The sequence below is a fragment of the Suncus etruscus genome, chromosome 3 (genome assembly GCF_024139225.1).
Source record: "Suncus etruscus isolate mSunEtr1 chromosome 3, mSunEtr1.pri.cur, whole genome shotgun sequence".
NCBI classification, from domain to species: domain Eukaryota; kingdom Metazoa; phylum Chordata; class Mammalia; order Eulipotyphla; family Soricidae; genus Suncus; species Suncus etruscus.
The window spans coordinates 15,606,249-15,627,218 of NC_064850.1; the positions used below are offsets into that span (position 1 = coordinate 15,606,249).

Here is a 20,970-nt window from a genome sequence, read left to right on the forward strand (position 1 = left end):
CTAGCTCCTGTGCAGTTTTTAAAATGGAGACCAATGAGAAAAAAATTACCAGTGAATGTCCCAACCAGTGCTGCATCGGCCCACCCTCCTCCCCATGAATCCCCCCCCTTAGTGTAGGGAGAGAAAGGGGGAAAGCCTGAGGACCACTATAGAGTCCACCTGAGCGGCACCCAAGGAAGGCCTGGAGTCCAGGGGAGAAATAAGGGAATGGCTGGGGGGCTGCCAAGCCTCCCAGCATCCCTCAAGCTAGGGAGAAGGCCTCCAGCGTGGGGTGAGCCCTAACCCCATACCTAGGAAGAGCTGGCCTCCAGGATCAAGGAACCAGAAGCCAGATATCTGCCCGGCCTCCTCCCCATGTACCTTCCCCCTAGAGTAGGGAGGGGGGAAGCCTGAGAACCACTAAAGAATCCATCTGGAACCCACTTCAGGCCACCTGAGCCAGCGACCCAGGGAACACCTGGAATCCAGGGGAGAAATAGCAGAACGGCTGGGGTCCTGCCAAGTCTCCCAGCACCCCTCAAGCTAGGGAGAAGGCCTCCGGCGTGGGGTGTCCCCTAACTCCATACCTGGGAAGAGCTGGCCTCCAGGATCAAGGAACTGGAAGCCAGATATCTGTCTGGCCTCCTCCCCCCTAAGTAGGGATGGGGGAAAGCCTAGAAATGAATTTTTTAAAGGGATTTTGCCATTTCTTTAATTGTTATTTTCCTGGTTATCCTAATAAAATTTTTTATGGCTTCAAAGGCACAAAATTATTAAACCTGCATTGGAAGCTTTGTTTTATTTATTTATTTATTTAGGCCATATTCAACTATGTTCATGGCTTACATCTATCTGGCTCTGCATTCAGGGATCACTCCTAACAGGACTAGGGAGATGATATATATATATATATATATATATATATATATATATATATATATATATATATATATATATATATATATATATATATTGCTGAGTGTCCAATTCTGGTCAGCTACATGCAAATCATGTACTTTACCTGGTGAACTATATCTCTGTCCACTACCTCCACTTCATTCTTGGTGCTTTTATAACAGCAACCTTTTTGTATATCTAAATTTTGAAAGGGTTAGAGTTTCAGCAGTTCTCAGGTCTTACTCCTGGATCAGTGCTCAGAAATGCTCTCAGGGGGCTATATGCACTGACAGATGTTGAACTAGGGTCCCCACGTGCAAAGCAAGCACCTTGCCTTTGTACTGTCTCACTATCTCTTATGTCTAATTTATGAAATGCTCTCCTAGACTTTAAAATGATCATCCAGACTCTAGGGTTTCCAGGCTATATTATGTAAAATGAGACATGCAGGGCCAAAACAATAGCACAGTGGTAAGGCATTTACCTTACATGCGGCCAACACAGGTTGAACCCCGGTTCAAATCCCGGCATCCCATATGGTCCCCAAGCCTGCTGGGAACGACATCTGAGCACAGAGCCAGGAGTAACTCCTGAGTGTCGCTGAGTGTGTCCCAAAAACAGAAAAGAAAACAAAAAAAAAAAGGAGACATGCAATGGAAAAGATGAAATGGCCAGAAGCAGGGAGTTTTTGCTTCCTTGGGGTCATCTTCCACATTGAATTTCCACTCTGACAGTAAACCTTTCCGAATCAAACTGATGTGTAAAGCAAAATTTAATCAATGAGCAGTGATGACAGTCTTTTTTTTTGGGGGGGGGGGGCCTAAAACTGACATTGAAGCACTTATCGGTGCTGATAAATCAGGATTTAAGTCATAAAATGTCCATATCAGTTCTAGAGATAGTTGAAGCAAGAAATCTTAATAGCTCATTTCTTCATGTACCTTTTGTTGTAGTAGCCTTTTGTTATGGTAGCCATTATTAAGCACCCAGCAGCAGTGCTTAAGAGCAGTACAATACAAGAATTCAACCTGGGCCTCCCACATAAGGAATGTACTCCCACCTCTTAAGCCATTTCCCTGGCTTCTTAATTGTGTATGTTTTTTAAGTCTTTGCTGTTTTGGTTTTTTGTTTGGTTGGTTGGTTGGTTTTGGTTTTAGTTTTTGGGCCACACCTGGCAGTGCTCTGGCTTTACTCTGGCTCTGCACTTAAAAATTATTCTTGGTGACCTTGTGGGATGCCTGTTTTTTGTGGGTGTTTTTTTGTTTTTGTTTTTGTGGTTTTTGGGTCACACCCGGCAGTGCTCAGGGGTTATTCCTGGCTCCATGCTCAGAAATTGCTCCTGGCAGGCACAGGGGACCATATGGGACGCTGGGATTCGAACCGATGACCTTCTGCATGAAAGGCAAACGCTTTATTTCCATGCTATCTCTCCAGCCCCTTGTTTTTGTTTTTGGAGCCACACCTATTGACACTCATGGGTTACTCCTGGCTATGTGCTCAGAAATGGCTCCTGGCTTGGGGGACCATATTGGACGTTGGGGATAGAACCCAGGTCTGTCCTGGGTCAGCCATGTGCAAGGCAGATGCCCTACCTATGAACAGTGCTATTACTCTGGCACCAACCTTTGCAGTTCTTTGTTCACTTCAAAATGTAGATCCTTTAAGAAGTTCAAGGATCATATTTGGGCTTTAAAAATTAATTTCTTCAGTCATTCTGTAAATCAGTCCCCTTGGAATGTATGAATGTGTGAGGTCAGTAACCGTAGGTGTTTAAAAAAAAATAGATACTTTTGTTCATCCACTAAGCAGTATTTCTGGGGATACAGCATAGGAATTTTCCCTATCAAGTGAAGCTGTGCTTTTACTCAGTTTTGAGAGCTATTGCCTTCTGGATATAATGTCAGAAGCTTTGTTTTGCAGTAGATGTCCCAATTTTACATTTTGCAGTAAAGTGGTTTTGGTCCTTAACAGTTTGGTTGATTGGATGCATTTATCTTCATTTTGTAACCTCTGTTATAAAAATACATCCTTTCAATTGGCCAGTTAATAATTCCCTTGTGTGATTTCTAGGTGTTTGTAGTCCCATTGACTTGTTAATGATAAGAGAGTAGGTGGTTTTGTGGGTTTACTTTATTTCATAAGGTGAGACTTGAGCACACTTAAGTTTTAAAAACTTGTGGGCCAAGAAGATAACTTTTTAGATTTATCTTTGCATGCCAGAAGCCTGGTTGGATCCTCAACACTCATGGATGCCCTAAGCATTGCCAGGAGTGACTCCTGAGCATTGATTGAGCTCGGCAAAAGGAACAAAATGTACCTAAAACTTCTTTGATCTTCAACATGACAAATATTAAAAACAATTGATATACTTCTGTTAGTGTTAGTCTTCTTTTTTTTTTTGGGTTTTGGATCACACCTGGCAGGGCTCGGGTTACTCCTGGCTCTACACTCAGAAATCGCTCCTGTCAGGCTCAGGAGACCATCTGGGGTGCCAGGATTCGAACCACTGTCCTTCCGCATGCAAGGCAAATGCCTTACCTCCATGCTATCTCTCTGGCCCCTAGTGTCAGTCTTCTTAATCTTACTTCTGTAATTCACAGAAGGCCAGAGCAATAGTACAGTGGGTAAGGCATTTGCCTTGCATAGGGCTGACCCGAGACCAACACAGGTTCGATTCCTGGCATCCCATATGGTTCCCTGGCTTTCCAGGAGCAATTTCTGAGAGTAGTGCCAGAAGTAACTCCTGAGCACTGCCAGGTTTAGCCTAAAAAATTAATTAGTTAATTAATTAATTAACTCCTGAGCACTGCCGGGTTTAGCCTAATGAATAAATAAATAAATAAATAAATAAAATAAAAATTCTCAGAACTACTGGAAAAGTTCTTCATGTGTTATCTGTAAGCAGGATGTCTATGAACTTGAATGAGAAATAACTTTACATTTTTTTCAATGATCTTTAGTTGAAAGTATTATTTTCTTTCATTATGAATGTGTGCAATAAATCACAATGGTGTAGTTTTACCTGTGACTTTATTTATTTGTGACAATGCTCAGAAGTTGCTACCTGCTCTGCACTCAGGAATTATTACTGGTGGTGCTCAAGGAACATATGGGATGCTGGGGATTGAACCCAAGTTCTTTATGCAAGGGAAGCCTCCTTCCCACTGTACTATTTCTTCAACCTTATAACCATGATTTTATTGACACTTGAAAGCATATTTTCATTATTCATCAATATATATTGCAAGTTGGTTATGTTCATCAATGCTTCAAAATCAAAGTTAATATACCCACTGCTAAGTCTAATTATAAAAATCATCTGCTACATATAAGTTCAAATTATTTAGTACCTTTTTTAGTATAATTAATTTTTTTTACATTTTTGTTTCATGTAGTTATAAATATTGAGAGTATTTATAGGCTTCCCTTGACTGCTAGAAGGGATCAGGGATCAGATACCAAATATTGGGTTTGTTTTTTTTATTTTGTTTGGTTTTGGTTTTGGCTTTTGGGCCACAGCCCGTGACGCTCAGGGGGTTACTCCTGGCTCGTAGCTCAGAAAAAGCTCCTGGCTTGGGGGACTATAAGGGACACCAGGGGATAGATCCCCAGTCCGTTCTAAGTTAGCTGCATGCAAGGCAAATGCCCTGCTGCTTGTGCCACTGCTCTGGCCCCAGACACTGTCCTATAAGATTAAAATCTCAAAAGTGTTAATTCCCATCTAGGTGAAGAGGTTTCAATTATGATATCAACCAAATACATAACTGATGTGAACATTATTAGGGCAGTCTAATATATGCAAACAATTCCATTGATGTAAAGGGTCTGGAGAGGTACAGCCCACTGTGTGGCAAGGGTGAGGGAGCTGGCATGGGTAAACAAGCACCCAGATCTCAAAAGTTCCTGGTGGGGCCCATTTGAGGGACAGGTCAGGTCACTTTACTGAGCAAATGCCCTGAGTTGCCTTGTGTAAATGTGAAAAAGACTTTAATGCAGGGATCTCAAACTTGCGGCCCACGGGCCATTTGCGGCCCTCCGTACAGCATTTTGTGGCCTGCAGCCGGCCTTCAAATATCACAGTATTTGCGATTATTCGTTTACCAAATAATCGCAATAAAAATCGCATTAGTAAGAAAAAAATCGCATTAAACATTCACATACCCCGAGCAGTTCCGTTCGGGGTATGCAAATGTTTAATGCGATTTTTTTCTTACTAATGCGATTTTTTATTGTGAATATTCGGTAAGCGAATAATCGCGAATACTTTGCGCCTAGCACAGATGTCATTTCCCTGCTCCTGACCACTGTCCCTTTTTTTTTTTTTTTTTTTGGTGAAATCTCTTATGTGGCCCTGCCTCACCCAGACTTTGTCACCTGCTGCCCCCAGGTCATTTGAGTTTGAGACCCCTGCTTTAATGCAATAGATTTTAGTAGCATCTCAAACTTGCTTATTTTATACCTGTATTAAAATTCTTTATGAAGATAAAAATTCAGTACTGTTTGTTTTAATTTAACCAGGCCTTCTCTGCTCAGCCAGGTTTATATTTGTCCTTGCCTAACAGTGCTTTTCTAAACAGGTAGTTGTTTTTTTTTCTTTTATCAATTTTATGTCTTTATGATTTTCCAAATTATTCATAATACAGTTTTTTAGGAATTAAATACTCAAACTAATCTCACCACCAGTGTGACTTTTCCTTCACTAGTGTTCCCAATTTCCTACCCAAAACCCTAGCATGCTCCCTTAGCAGGCACAAACAAATGTACTTCACATTGTTTGTTACAACACAAAGACAAATGGAATTATCAAAACTTCTATCACTGAGGATCAATTTGTAATAATTGTGATATCTCTCAATGCTGTTACTAAAGTTATTTACTGGGCTAGTTAGTACTGGTAAATCTTCTTACTGTTTAGGCTTCCTGAGTTTGGTGGCCTTTTGTGTAGCTTTCTCAACAGATTTGTTGAAATCCTATTGAGCTGACACTGCTATGAAATTTGGGTTTTCTGGATCTATAGATCTGGAACATTTTGCTGGCTTGGCAGTTTGATAAGGTTCATTTGTGGAGCTGGACTGTTTCTGTAGGACAATGTCAGGTTTGGCTTCTGGCTGCTGTGCTTTCAGGCAGAAAGAGGAATCTGTCTGCTGTCATTCTGAGAAGCCCACAGTTATCAGTCTGGACCAGTCTAAGTTGGAAGATTTAGTGGCCATCATGTTCTTTTGGAGCTTAGTTGTGGAACTGAGCCATTTTTCCAGTGGAAAGATGGAAGGGCTCTGAACAGGATGTTGCTGTTTTCATTGACTTGCTTTTTCACCTCTTCAATTTCCCCACTTCTTAAACAGTGTCATTGCATTTTAGTTCACAAAAGAAGCATCTTTCCTCCCACCTTTCTTTTTGTTGAGTTGATATTTATAGTTTTGATTTGGGGGGGGGCCACACCCAGCAGTGCTTGGGTTAATCCTAGCTCTGCACTCAAAAGTCACTCCTGGTGGACTAAGGAACTTTATAGACTGCCAAGGATCGAACCTAAGTTGACCATGTACAGTCTCTCTCCCACCCATTCCCTTCTCCACTTGTTGTGGCAGTAGCCAAGAGTCTCACACACACTTGGCTGCAGTGTTCACACTCTTTTTATGTATTGCTCACAAGGAATCATCCACTTTAAAGCTGCAGTATTCACTCACACACTTGAGAGTGATGCACCAGAGTGCCCTGAACCATTCTTTCATTGTGGCTCTGGAGATCCGGAACACTAGGATAGCTGTGATGGTACTTTGTGCTGAATAGCCTCACATGAATAGCCTCCAAAGCCTCACGTCTGAGACCGGTGATTTGCTAAACAAGCTAAACTTAGGTAGTAAGATCTTGTATTCAAAATTGTTTCCTTAAAATTTTTTTGAGATATTGATCTTAAATTAACCATTCAAAAAATTGTTCTAGAGATGGGTATATGGTTTAGTTGTAGAACTAAAGCTTTACATAACCGAGGCCCTTGGTTTTATCCTTACTTCCATCCTCCCAAAATTATCAAGATATTTACATATGAGGCCGGAGTGGTGGTGCAAGTGGTAAGGTGTCTGTCTGCCTTGCACGCACTAACCTAGGACAGACCTTGGTTGGATCCCCCTGTGTCCCATATGGTCCCCCAAGCCAGGGGCGATTCTGAGCGCATAGCCAGAAGTAACCCCTGAGCATCACCAGGTGTGGCCCCAAAACAACATATATATACACGTATGAATTTTGAGTATGCAATTATCAATTCCATATTTATATTTATTTTGAAGTTGTTGATTATAAGTTTAGTCAACACCCACTAAATCTAACAATTTAACAATGCTACCGTACTTAATTACAAAAACTGTTTGTTGCATATATACTTACTCATATATTTTTTTCCTTTTATGGTAGCTGACTCCACTGGAACTCATTCTCTGTATACAACCTATAAGGACTATGAAATTATGTTCCATGTTTCCACCATGCTGCCGTACACACCTAACAACAAACAACAGGTAAGATATCCTGTTTTTAAGGAAATACTCTTCCCTCTCTTTTTTTGCCCTGTTTCATTTCCCCCAGAAGCCTAAGTGGCACGTTTGTAAAATTTTAAAACAGAATTTAGTATTGCACCTGTCACAGCAGCAGGAAGCTTTGTACTTTGTGGAAGTAAAGAATAGCAAATGAGCTGAAAACAAATGAAGAAACACAAATTCTAGGTTAACTGCCAGCTGGATGGCTTTGTGAATTAATCATTTGCTTTTCACCTACGGGGACTGAGGTTTTCATGAAATCTGAGGAGAACAAGTTGAAATCATGGTGATTCGATGACTCTGCAGGGTTGCAGAGAACACAGGAGTGGGTGAAGTTTCAGCTAGAGAGGCCAATGGAGAAAATAGGAAAGTATTGATATTTTGTTTCAGATTTCAAAGGCAGTTTAGTATATTGATTTGAAGAAAAGCAAAATAATTGTCAATGGGACTTCAGAAAAAGTTATTTTCCTTAACACATTCATTAACAAGATAGCAAGGTACAGAAATATAACTTTAGTTGTATTCAGCATACAGAATTTTTTGAAAAGATCTAGAAACATGATGCCTTGAATAAACTATAGCCAAGGATAATAAAATATGGAAACTAAGGTGACAGATTGCATAATGAAAAATGGCAGTATTGTTTCAGAGAACATTGTAGTTATTGTTGGTTTTTTAAAAATAAGTGATCAAAAGTTAAAATGAAGCAGGGAGCTAAGCAGCTCTTTTCAATAGCTGTAAACACAAAAAGTCCAGTTTTACTTCTGACCTTAAAATGGGTAGACTTTATTATTGTCGATTGTTAGACTAATAGAGCAGAGACTTGCAGCAGAATGAATCACATCCTGTTTCACAGAGTTCAACCAAACACAGATCTAATCAAACACTTCATCATTTGAGGTTGATTAAATCACAAATCTAGGTAACAACATTTTGCCTTTTATAATTACCGAAGTAATCAAAAATAGGAAGGAAAACAATGAATCAGCTATAAATCTAAAATAAACTTATTTTAAGATAAATTCCCCGATGTGGAGTTTGTTGATAATTTATTTTAGACAATCCCAAGTTCTAGATTTTTCTGAAAGAAAAAATATATAACAAGAAAAAAAGAAATCTGGATTTTTTTTTTAAAGGCAAGAAGTATGCTATATATATTTTGTGAACAATCAGTAGACACTAAGGTTAAATTATTAAGCGATCTTTAAGAAGATGATAAAGGCGTATTCTATCTGAAGAAAAGATGTAATGGGGGAGAGTGTTATGATTCAGTTAATTGAAATGCTGAACCTAGTGAGTTAGCATATAAAGGGACAACTGTCCAAGTTAATTTTAGGGGCTAATCAACATTATGATATAAATCAGCACTGCAGAATATTTGCTCCTGCTACATTTTTACAAAATTCTTATTCTTTAAAGAACTTGTAACATCATCTGAGTGGATATTTAGATCAATTTCTGTTTGGGTCCTTGATCACTATTATATATTATGCTATATTTTGAAGAAAGAATGCCATTGCAGTAAAAAAAAAAAAAAAAAGCACTGACATCATCTCTGCAGAAAAGATAGAACACACAGACACACACTGTATTTGGTTTTAGTCTGTCCATGACTCCATATAGATTAAGACTTCATAATGACTATATTGTATATAGAAACCAATACAGTCCAGCCTTTATACCCATGATTTATCTTGTTTAGAAATGAAGTTAATGATCTCATTAGAGGATAGTTTGGGCTGCTTTAAAATTCCTAAGGTTAAAGGTACATTTCCTGAACATTCTAACTCCTCTATTTCTCAGCCTCATTCTAAATAGACTATTATCTTTCCCTCCTGGCAGCCAGTACTAGATCATTGATTTTTGCTATATGTAATTTGTATGTATTAATGTCACTGGATGTTTTTGAAGTTTTACAAATGTAAGTTCATAAGCACAAGTTTATCCAATGGGTAACTTACACAAATGTCATGTTTAATTATTTTCTTTGTATTTATGTTTTTTACTTATTTTTGGTTTTGGGTGCTAAGGGCTAAGGGCTTTCATCCAGTTCTGTCCTCAGGGATATTCTGGTAGAGCATAGGAGACCATATTTGGTGCTGGGAATTGATTGAATCAGGGTCATCCATATTCAATGCAAGTGCCTTAATCCCTGAACTATATCTCTAATTTTGTGTGTGTGGGGGGGTGTATTTTGTTTTTGTTTTGGGGTCATGCCGGGCAGCGTTCAGGGGTTACTCCTGGCTCTACACTCAGAAATCGCTCCTGGCAGGCTATGGGGACTCTATGGGATGCCGGGATTTGAACTACCATCCTGCAGGCAAGGCAAATGCCCTACCTCCATGCTGTCTCCCCAGCCCCTATATCTCTAACTTTTATTTTCCTTAAGAGTCTTCTCATATACATATGAGAAATACACATTTATTCAGTGTTTCTTCACACTATTGAATTAAGCTATTTATAAAACTCTCCTGAAAAAGAAATGGTTTAAAATGAGTTGGTCTGCCTCAATTTGAAAATGCTCTTCTGAAGACACAGGTTAGTATGAATTAGGGTGATCTTAAGTAGATTTTACAATAATTAAAGAAGCTATTTAAACTTAAAGATTAACCTGCTTTTTAATTGGTACAACATTCTGGAATATTATTAATTTTTAACTTAACAATGGGATATTACTACATTCCCAGCTTTTGTGGCACAAAACGTGTATCAGAAAACACCTCAGCCACATTTCTTCAAATGAACTTAATTAAGTCAGTATATAAATTGCATTGTAATTACTTCACTCATCCTCATCTTTAAAAATCTTCCCCATGGCAAGTTCCTTTCTCACATGAAAATGGAACAAAACTGTTGTTATGGAAACTAAGGATTGGAGATACTGAGACTTGGCATATTTCACCAAATATTGGTGAGGTCTATTTGAATGAGTTATATATTTTATGCAAATTTTAGAATATTCTTTTCCATGTTATTCCTTGGAGGGAGGGAATGCTAAGATAGGCTAAAAGATAAGGTTAAAATGTGGAGAATAGGGCCCGGAGAGATAGCACAGCAGCGTTTGCCTTGCAAGCAGCTGATCCAGGACCAAAGGTGGTTGGTTCGAATCCCGGTGTCCCATATGGTCCCCCGTGCCTCCCAGGAGCTATTTCTGAGCAGACAGCCAGGAGTGACCCCTGAGCACTGCCGGGTGTGGCCCAAAAAACAAAAAAAGAAAATGTGGAGAATAGCTATGCAGATTACCTACCTTAATATGTACAGCTTAATGAATATTTTTAAGTTCATTTAAAAACAGGAATTGAGAAGGAAAAGGCAGAACATTTTCCTTATTGTCATTTGCTTATGTTTTCTTTTAGCTTCTTCGGAAGAGGCACATTGGCAATGATATCGTAACCATCGTTTTCCAAGAGCCAGGAGCACAGCCATTCAGCCCAAAAAACATACGATCTCACTTTCAACATGTTTTCGTCATTGTCAGGGTTCATAACCCCTGCACAGACAGTGTTTGTTACAGGTATTGGTGTGCAGCAGTGACTAAATCGGTGTTGACTGGTCGTGGCCCAAAGAAGCCCCTCCAGCTCAGTGTTCTGAATTAGTAGTAAGGAGTGTACTAGTATTTATTTTGTCTTGTAATGTGCATGTAAATGGCCAGGTTCATACAATGATGTCACTTTATGGCACTGACACTCCTCAGACACGTTGCTTAGACACCTGTCATTCCATTTGCATCTCCTTCTTAGGAAATGGCCTTCATCCATACCATCTGGTCACCAACTAGCTAATTACTCATACTACTAATTATATTTTGCTTCAGGCATGACAAGAACAGAGAAGAGCAGTCACAATATGTGAAGAGAAGTTTATTTGTTAAAATAGTCATTAAAAATGCCTCGTCCCGGGGCCCGGAGAGATAGCACAGAGGCGTTTGCCTTGCAAGCAGCCGATCCAGGATCAAAAGTGGTTGGTTCTAATCCCGGTGTCCCATATGGTCCCCCATGCCTGCCAGGAGCTATTTCTGAGCAGACAGCCAGGAGTAACCCCTGAGCACCACCAGGTATGACCCAAAAACCAAAAAAAAAAAAAAAAAAAAAAAAGAGTCAAGAGTCCGGCCCGGAGAGATAGCACAGTGGTGTTTGCCTTGCAAGCAGTCGATCCAGGACCAAAGGTGGTTGGTTCGAATCCCGGTGTCCCATATGGTCCCCCGTGCCTGCCAGGAGCTATTTCTGAGCAGACAGCCAGGAGTAACCCCTGAGCACTGCCGGGTGTGGCTCAAACACCAAAAAAAAAAAAAAAAAAAAAAAGACACACTTTTTCCCCCCTAAAAGTGTGTCTTATGGAGGGAATGCTGCCTGACTGGAGCTGCAGTGGAGCAGAGCATCTAAAAACTATGTGCATCTAGGGGCCAAAGCGATAGCACATTGGTAGGGCATTTGCCTTGCACGCAGCTGACCCAGGACGGACCTGGTTTGATCCCTGGCATCCCATATGGTCCCCTGAGCCAGGAGCGATTTCTGAGCGCATATCCAGGAGTAACCCATGAACGTGACCAGGTGTCTCCCCCCCCCAAAAAAAAAAAAAACCAACTATGTGTGTCTTATGGTCAGCTGCATCTTATAAAGCAAAAAAATATGGTTATATAGTTATGGTGCTGGGGAGATAGGTCCTTAAGCAGAGTTCCATCCACAGTACAATTTGGGGGTCTGCCCTAATCAAGTATCGACAGATGGAGCCCTAGTAACTTCTGAGCACCATCAAGTTGAGCATCTCCACTGGTCCACTATAAAAGTGTAGGTGTAGGTCCTAGTAAAAGAAAATGTACAGGGCCCGGAGAGATAGCACAGCGGCGTTTGCCTTGCAAGCAGCCGATCCAGGACCAAAGGTGGTTGGGTCGAATCCCGGTGTCCCATATGGTCCCCTGTGCCTGCCAGGAGCTATTTCTGAGCAGACAGCCAGGAGTAACCCCTGAGCACTGCCGAGTGTGGCCCAAAAACCAAAAAAAAAAAAAAAAAAAAAGCCTCATCCCTTCATTGTCCCTTCAGACTTACTTTATTCATTTTTAATATTTCAAACTATCATTTTTGAGACATTTGTATACTCTATTAAGTATTTGATGAAATTGTTTCACTAGTGGACCAAGTATCACTTGTGGACCTAATCTGGAAGTATCTAAGTTTCTGAGTTCAAGTATCTATCCACAAAATACTTTACAATAATATTGTAAAGGTTGGATGTTGAAGGGTTATGATTCTGTGATGTATTTGACATGGCCGGAGTGCCAAGAGATATTCTACTATTAATAAAATGTTCCTACGTGTATGTCCTTTAGATATGAATCTATCCTTCTAAATATGACTTCACCTTTCATTCCTGAAATTTGGAAGATTAGACACTGTCTTAAAATTCAGGGGGAATTCAGATAGCTACTGTAAGAGCAGATAGTCAGCACATGCTGTTGATTGGTCTGTTGTAAGACCCTCAACTGTTTCACTCTATTTAAGTGCAGTTTTATTATAGGAGCAGAGAAAGTACCTGAAGGTTTGTTTGGACTACTGTTGGCTGCTACCATATTCTTTGAATATCTAATAGTAACTACATTTAGAGTTCCAGCTAAGTTCTAGGTATTTTAGATGTAATTTGAGAGGGGACAACCCCTGAAAAATCATCAGAGATCCAGGAATCATTCCCAGTGATACTCAGACAACTGGACAGGACATTTCAATAGTGGTGATGAAGATCAATAGGACTTCTAGGGCTATCCTCCAGTGGTGCTGGAGTGGTAGTTTATGCATTGCCAGAGATATAACCAAACTTCAAGGCAAGCCAATTTATAGGGCAACTACAGAAGACAGAAGTACATACTTGTATTCAGCAAAATTCCAAAATACTAATCCAGTTTCTTCAACAAATAAACCATGAAACATAAGAGAAAGTGTTAGAGTAGTGGAATATCTTAAAAAGTATTATTATGGGCCCGGAGAGATAGCACAGTGGCGTTTGCCTTGCAAGCAGCCGATCCAGGGCCAAAGGTGGTTGGTTCGAACCCCGGTGTCCCATATGGTCCCCCGTGCCTGCCAGGAGCTATTCCTGAGCAGACAGCCAGGAGTAACCCCTGAGCACTGCCGGGTGTGGCCCAAAAACCAAAAAAAAAAAAAAGTATTATGATAAAATTTATTATAATGTATAGCCTGTATTTGAACTCAGTTCAGATAAAAAGACTGTAAGACATTAGCTGTATTAATTGAAAATAAAATATTGATTATTTGATGAAATTTAATAAGTATTTTAATGTTAAAATTATTATATTATTAAGTAGTATGATAATCACTCTTTTTTTTTTTTTTTTGGTTTTGGGTCACACCTGGCAGCGCTCAGGGGTTACTTCTGGCTCTATGCTCAGAAATTGCTCTTGGCAGGCTTGGGGAACCATATGGGATGCCAGGATTCGAACCAATGACCGTCTGCATGAAAGGCAAACTCCTTACCTCCATGCTATCTCTCTAGCCCCGATAATAACTCTTATTATTAAAAAATTATAAATTGTGATAAAGGTGGTAGAAATGTTACTTTTTTCAGAAAGATCTATAATTAGTATTTAACATTTACTAAATGTTGTGAAGAGTTAATTTGATGCAGTATAGAAAGCACTTGGAATAGGGCCATAGCAGTGGCGCAGTGGTAGGGCGTTTGCCTTGCCAGCAGCTGATCTAGGACGGACCAGGGTTTGATCCCCTGGCATCCCATATAGTCCCCCAAATCAGGAGTGATTTCTGAGCACATAGCCAGGGGTAACCCCTGAGCATCACCGGGTGTGCCCTCACCCACAAAAAAAGGGAAAGCACTTGGAATGAAACCAGATTTTTAAACCTCTCAGATCTTAAACTTAACCTTTCAGTGCAGTACAAGGTTGCTTGATATCTACTTAAAACCTCATATATAAATAGCTTGCATAAAGTATGATGTATATATGTGAATGTCTCTGTCCATCTATTGTCATAATAGCAGTAAATGAAATTTATTGATATTTTCTTTAGAAAGTCTATTCAAATCATATATAATTATCCTTATTGTCCAGGGTAGTGAACTCTAAGGTAGAAATCCAATTATCTCTTTGTGCTTAAAACCATTGGGAAAGTTCAGACTCCTTAAAATAGACTATTTCATGGTATACTTAATGCCTGATGCTCCTGTCTTTCAACCTCCACCATCTTTTTTAAGATGCCCCAGTGCTCCTATCTCCTTCCTCCTCACTTCAAACCATGTGGAGCTGCTTACAGCTTTGAGAACATTCCGTGTTCTTCCCTTCCTCTTTACACATGCTGCTCTGCAAGCAAGAATGATTTTTCTCACATAACCCTCCTTATGTGATGACTTCCAGTTTCTCTATGGTGTTTCCATTTGCATTAAGATAACTGAATGTAACTCTCACTAGAGTCTAAGCTTCTGTCGGGCAGAACCTGTGTCATCTCACCAAGGAAGGATCCTGAAGAATGACTACCACAGATTGAATGTGGGTGAATGAGCACTGTGATAAGGGAAAACTACCCAGGGAAGCAATGAGTGCATGTTTATTCTATACATTAATCTTCCTTCTTACCTGGTGTTTGCTCACATCCCCTTTTGGAAAGCTTCCCAAATAGGTGATCTCATATAGACTCCTAGAGAGGGAGTTTTACAGCTACTGTTTCAATACATCTTTTTAAATTTTGGAGTAAGTATAGCTGGTTATTGCTATTTCCACTGCACTTCTGAAGCTCAAATATCCCTTTCTCTCTTTTTCCCAGAGGATCCTGTGTAAATTTCTCTGGAATATTCATGTATCAATTGGAAATTATCTTTGGGTATTAAGGTTTGCTTCTTTATCTGAGGACTTTTATGTTAACAGATGTTACAAAGCCCATATCCACTAGAAACAGTCTATTGATCTCTTTGGCCTTATGATCCTTATGGATGATCTCTTTAGTAAGTACCACAGAGGTGGAAGGTTTAAAAGTGGTATTGGCTTAGAAACAGTGTGATTTGGTCATAGTGTATGCACTGTGTTTGTTGGACAGAAACTCAGGTTTTCTTCTTTCTGACAAGCTCTATGCAAAAACTCCTCCAAAGTCTGCACCCTGGAGAAGTGATGAATTTTTGCCAGCTGTTCAAACAGAGGGTCAAGGATATGTCAAAAAACATTAAAACTCAGGATTCCTCACCCCTCTGCTGGTTTCAAGGATTCTAGAGAAAGAACATGTTTTTCTGTTGAAATGAACACATTCTTCAGTAAGATGCAAATGAGTTGACTTTTAAGATGAAACTCAAGATTTTATTGGCAGGGTTTAAGGAATCTTGAGTTGTCCACATTCCCTTCCATTTCTAACTTTACTAAATGTTTCAGTCTTTAAGCTTCTCTTTGACTTTTGTCTCTAATCCTAATCCTTTACCATGCTGGGAAAATAAGGAATGGCTAAAACTTTAAAGAATGTATTATTTCTAAGATGATCTAATCTGGGCTGCTAGGCTACCATGTGGCCTAGCAGAAGTCCTTTGAAATCTGCCTTTAAAAGTAGCAAGAACCGGAGAGCTAGCATGAAGGAAGAGCATTTGCCTTACATGCAGAAGGACGGTGGTTCCAATCCCAGCATCCTATATAGTCCGCTGAGCCTGCCAGGAGCGATTTCTGAGCATAGAGCCAGGAGTAGCCCCTGAGCGCTGCTGGGTGTGATCCTCCCAAAAAAAAGTAGCAAGAGCCATGTATAATTGATGCATATTAACATGGGTGTGTCTCAAAATTCTAGAAAGATTTTTCTTTTTTATTTTAGTTAGTTAATTAGTTTTTGGGCCAAAAACCTGGCAGCACTAAGGTGTTGCTCTTTGCTCAGAAATTGATCCCGACAAGCTCAGGGGACCTTAAAACAGAACTTATTATCAAGAGTTTAGAATTGTGGCATCTAAATTAATGAGTTCTTAACCTTGTAGAAAAAGCTTGAAAGTTAGATTTATCTAAAACAAACCTCTTTATCCGAAAAGAGCATTCTAGGATATCATCTTCCTCATCTTCTAGAAAGGTTCTATTTCTAATGATGCAAATCTGACTGTAGTGTCTGTATTATTTGCCTCCCTACCATGATGAATCATTGATAATTATATGGTAAGAACTCAGTTCTTTACCTCATAGCTCATTCTCAGAGTTTCTAATTATTGGTGGGTTTTCAGTATATATTTGTCTAAAGTTCTATCAGTTAATAAATAGATCTGTAGAAAGTGAGTGAGTTTTAGTGGCCAATGAAGGACTGCTGCCCATGGTGCTTTCCTAAGTACTTTTCTTTCATCTCCTTATTTAAAGACAAATCAATTTCTTGAGAAAAGCATAATGAATTGAAGTCAAATGAACAAAAGATGCAATTGCCAATTTAAAAACACAAGTATATATTCCTGGATCATAGGATTTTGCTTAGAAAAGCTAATAATAGATCTGGATGTAAGCTTTTTCACTTGACTTTAAAATAATAACATGAACAAAATTATACAGCTGTAGCATTCAAATTAGACAATTCACATTGACAAGAAAAGTTGCTGAATATTGGCTAAAGTACATGGAGGAATCTAAATTTTCTGAGAAAATGGAATGTTGCTTGCCATCTTTCATTGTCAAGGGAAGAACATAGTTTTATTCCTTTTGAAGAATATTATGGGCACAAGCATATAGGCTCTTGCATGAATTTTTCTAAGAAAAACAAAAGTTTGTCTCTTAAGTTTCTTGATTTTTGCTTATTTATCTTATTTTTACAATAAATAACCAGGTATCTGTTTAGGAAAACAAAACTAAGACTCTAAAGGAAACCCTTCTTCAGACATAACATTAATGTATATATTTAGTTTCATGTGCAAGAGGAACATTCTGATTAAGGCCTTACAGTTCGAGGAGTTGAAAAGAAGAAAAGAATTCCACTGTGTTTCCCTAATACATACTATAATTGTATAATTGACTCACTTGTAATTAGATAATCTGAAGAGTCTTTAGTTTGACCTCAAAATGAATATTTCCCAGTTCTCAAACTTTGCTAAAACCCTGTAATATGTTCTTGGAGTAGGATATAAAATGAAGACCCTTTTCATTTGTATTTCATTTCTGTTGATGTTGTAGGGAAAAATTATTTTCTTTTTATTTAGAAATTTAAAATATTAATATTCTCTCTATTGTCCTTTATTAAGGCTCTAATTTAGCCATACATGTATAGAAAAACTGACCAGAACAACTTTCTTATATAATTTTTGCTTAAATGAATGGACAAAGGAAAATATTTTCCTTGCAAATGGTTAGAATCAAATGCTACAAGTTGGGAATTTAAACCAAGAATCATTTCATTTAAAGTAGAATTTTATGACTTGATGTTAACTCATAAGGCTAACGGATATGTTTCATGTGGGAGGTCCAAGTTCTATTCATAGCACCACATCCCCTACGCATTATACCAGAAATAACACCATTGGGTATTACTCCCCAAAATACATATGTATGTAAATGCATGTACATATATGTGTGTATTTATATATGACTTTAAAGCACAATCATTTAATTTTATTATTCAAATTCTCATTTGAATTTAATATTATGCTTTTGCCTGGTAGCATAATTCTTGATACATAGTCCAATGAATTGTTTAGATTTTTTTTCAACATAATTTATTTCTCTTATACCATGAATCAGTAGGAAATTTTCATCTTTGATGCTTATATATTGGGCATAACATCTAAAGTGGAGATCATCAAGTGTCTACTTATGCTGAAAAGCTAATAGTTGCCACCCTTTAAAACATATCAATAGGTTATTAAAATTGCTCTTGGGCTAGGGATCTGTTCAGCAACAGAGCATGTGCCTTACCATATAAGACCCTGAATTTTATTACCATCACCATAACAACAGACAAATATATTAAAAAACACATTTTAATAATGTGATTTTTTTAGAACATTGCAGTAATTTTTTCATAGAATTGTGGTTTATTCACTATCAATGACAACTAAGCTTTAGCTTTTGGGAGCTTAGGGCTTAGAGAAAAATTAATGATCTATAAACTCTAAATGTGGTTGAAAAAAGCATGCAGAAGTTAAGTGCAAGACTCATTGATTTTTATGGGGAAATGAGCTCTAGTTCCTTCTAAGATTCTCTTTTGTAGTGTTTTTATTTTATTCTTCTACTATAAAGCTGAAATGTATTGACATACCACTTTCTGATCTTTTGTCTCTACTTAGTGTGGCTGTCACCAGGTCTAGAGATGTGCCTTCTTTTGGACCCCCTATTCCCAAAGGAGTCACTTTCCCTAAATCAAATGTGTTCAGGGACTTCTTATTGGCCAAAGTCATTAATGCAGAAAATGCTGCTCATAAATCAGAAAAGTTTCGAGCCATGGCAACTCGGACCCGCCAAGAATACCTGAAAGATCTGGCAGAAAAGAATGTCACCAATACTCCTATTGACCCATCTGGAAAATTCCCCTTTATTTCTTTGGCCTCCAAGAAGAAGGAAAAGTCTAAGCCGTATCCAGGAGCTGAACTCAGTAGCATGGGGGCAATTGTGTGGACAGTTCGGGCCAAAGACTACAACAAGGCTATGGAAATAGACTGTCTTTTGGGAATCTCCAACGAGTTCATAGTCCTCATCGAACAGGAAACAAAGAGTGTGGTTTTCAACTGTTCCTGCAGAGATGTGATTGGGTGGACTTCAACTGATACCAGTGTCAAAATCTTCTATGAGCGAGGAGAATGCGTTTCAGTGGAAAGTTTCATTAACAGCGAGGATATCAAAGAGATTGTCAAAAGGTTGCAGGTGAGTCTTTTATTTCCTCTTACCCACAGGTAGTTTCCTCTTTTACAAAGCTTTTGATACATACAGCCAAGATTCTTATAAGCTTATATATACTGTTGTCTCTTCTGAAAATTCTTTTCATAATGTGAAGCAATACTTGTTTTTGCCATCATCTTTTTTTATAATTTTTATTTTAATCATAGTGGCTTACATATCGTTCACAGTAATATTTTAGGTACATATTAACATTGAATCAGGGGAATTCCCACCACCGAATTGTCCTCCCTTCACCTCCGTTCCTGTCTTGCCTCCCATATCCTCCACCCCCACCCCCAGGGTTGCTAGAATGAGTGGTCCCCTCGGTGCCTAGCTTACTACTTAGTGATCTTACAACTGTTTGGTCATGGTACCTCCATTATATCCCCCTCTAATTGGGATTTTGCCATCATTTTTTCAGAAGGAAAAGAGTAGAACAAGTGGAGAAAGACACATTATGTGTTATTGTGGGAAACCCATTTGCTTATGACCTACTACTGCCTTGGTGACTGATGCTATATCCTAATCAATCTCATTTAGGCATTGAAAAGAAATGTTGGAGTATCTTCTGTCTTGCATTTTTTTAAAGGCCAAAATAAGTTAACAGAAGAGTTTCTTTCAACCTCCAGCTCCTCGTAGTTCTGTTTGAGGTTTTCATATAATGTCAAGGAAGCCAATGAGTTCTTTCTACGCAACTATGTTCTTTTTTTAATCTATGTATAGAAATTAGTGATACGTAAATGATCTGACTGCTCTTCCGCTGGCAATAGGGCATTTAGAAATAATGCTGCTTGCAATGTTTTTTTTTTCAATTTTATGTACACCACTTAGTACCTGTTGCATTGAAGCATGGTCTCTTGTTTCCTGGTCTAGTTCGTATCAAAGGGTTGTGAATCTGTGGAGATGACTCTGCGAAGAAATGGGCTAGGACAGCTTGGCTTCCATGTCAACTACGAGGGCATTGTGGCAGATGTGGAGCCCTATGGGTATGCCTGGCAAGCAGGGCTGAGGCAAGGCAGCCGACTGGTAGAGATCTGCAAGGTGGCAGTGGCTACCCTAAGTCACGAGCAGATGATAGATCTCCTAAGAACATCCGTCACGGTGAAGGTTGTCATCATCCCCCCTCATGATGACTGCACCCCAAGGAGGTAGGTCTTAGTGGAAACTGTGACTGGCCTGCATAGCCGGTAGTATGTCTCCTGTAGGAGAGGGGGGTGTGGAGTGTGCTAGATTATATGCAATAACCAAAGTTTCTTCCATGGAAAATCTGACTCAGGACCCAAGTACCTTTCAGCATGCAGCCACAGCAGCTGGAAGGAATGACTAATAGGAACCATTTCCAGGATTTACATCTCTGGATTTATAGAGTTGTCACTGTCAAATATAGAAGTCTGCTAATACCCATTTTAAACATTTTGCATTGGCAGTTAAGAAACATTGGACATTTATTAAAAGATACCCAGCATTGTGAAGACTTGTTTCTTTTTCTATTTCATGGTACTTGTTTGGAATCCCCTTTGTGCCCTTTGCTCTTTAAAGCATCATGTACTGTTTCACTCCCACTTTCTCAGTCTGGAGGGCTGCTGGTGACTTGCCAGGCTTTCTCCTAACTGCCTACCAGGAACTGACTTCTGCGAGTTGGTTCTGCTCATCACACTTTGGTATGTTGTTGCCCAGCATTTTCCCAGAGGCAAGCTCAGGCACTCCCAGTGCTTCCCAACTCCTGCCAACCCAGCAGTG

At 39.2% G+C, this 20,970-nt stretch overlaps 1 protein-coding gene across 5 annotated transcripts in view; it reads left to right on the forward strand.

Annotated features, from left to right (window-relative positions):
- SIPA1L1 (signal induced proliferation associated 1 like 1) overlaps nt 1-20,970 on the forward strand; it is a 363,330-nt gene that overhangs the window by 268,176 nt on the left and 74,184 nt on the right. For all 5 annotated transcript variants that reach the window (XM_049770289.1, XM_049770292.1, XM_049770293.1 and 2 more), the window contains 4 exons: nt 7,285-7,388; nt 10,763-10,920; nt 18,642-19,215; nt 20,104-20,378. In XM_049770289.1, coding sequence (XP_049626246.1) covers nt 7,285-7,388; nt 10,763-10,920; nt 18,642-19,215; nt 20,104-20,378 — 1,111 coding nt within the window. The remainder of the gene's footprint in view (nt 1-7,284; nt 7,389-10,762; nt 10,921-18,641; nt 19,216-20,103; nt 20,379-20,970) is intronic.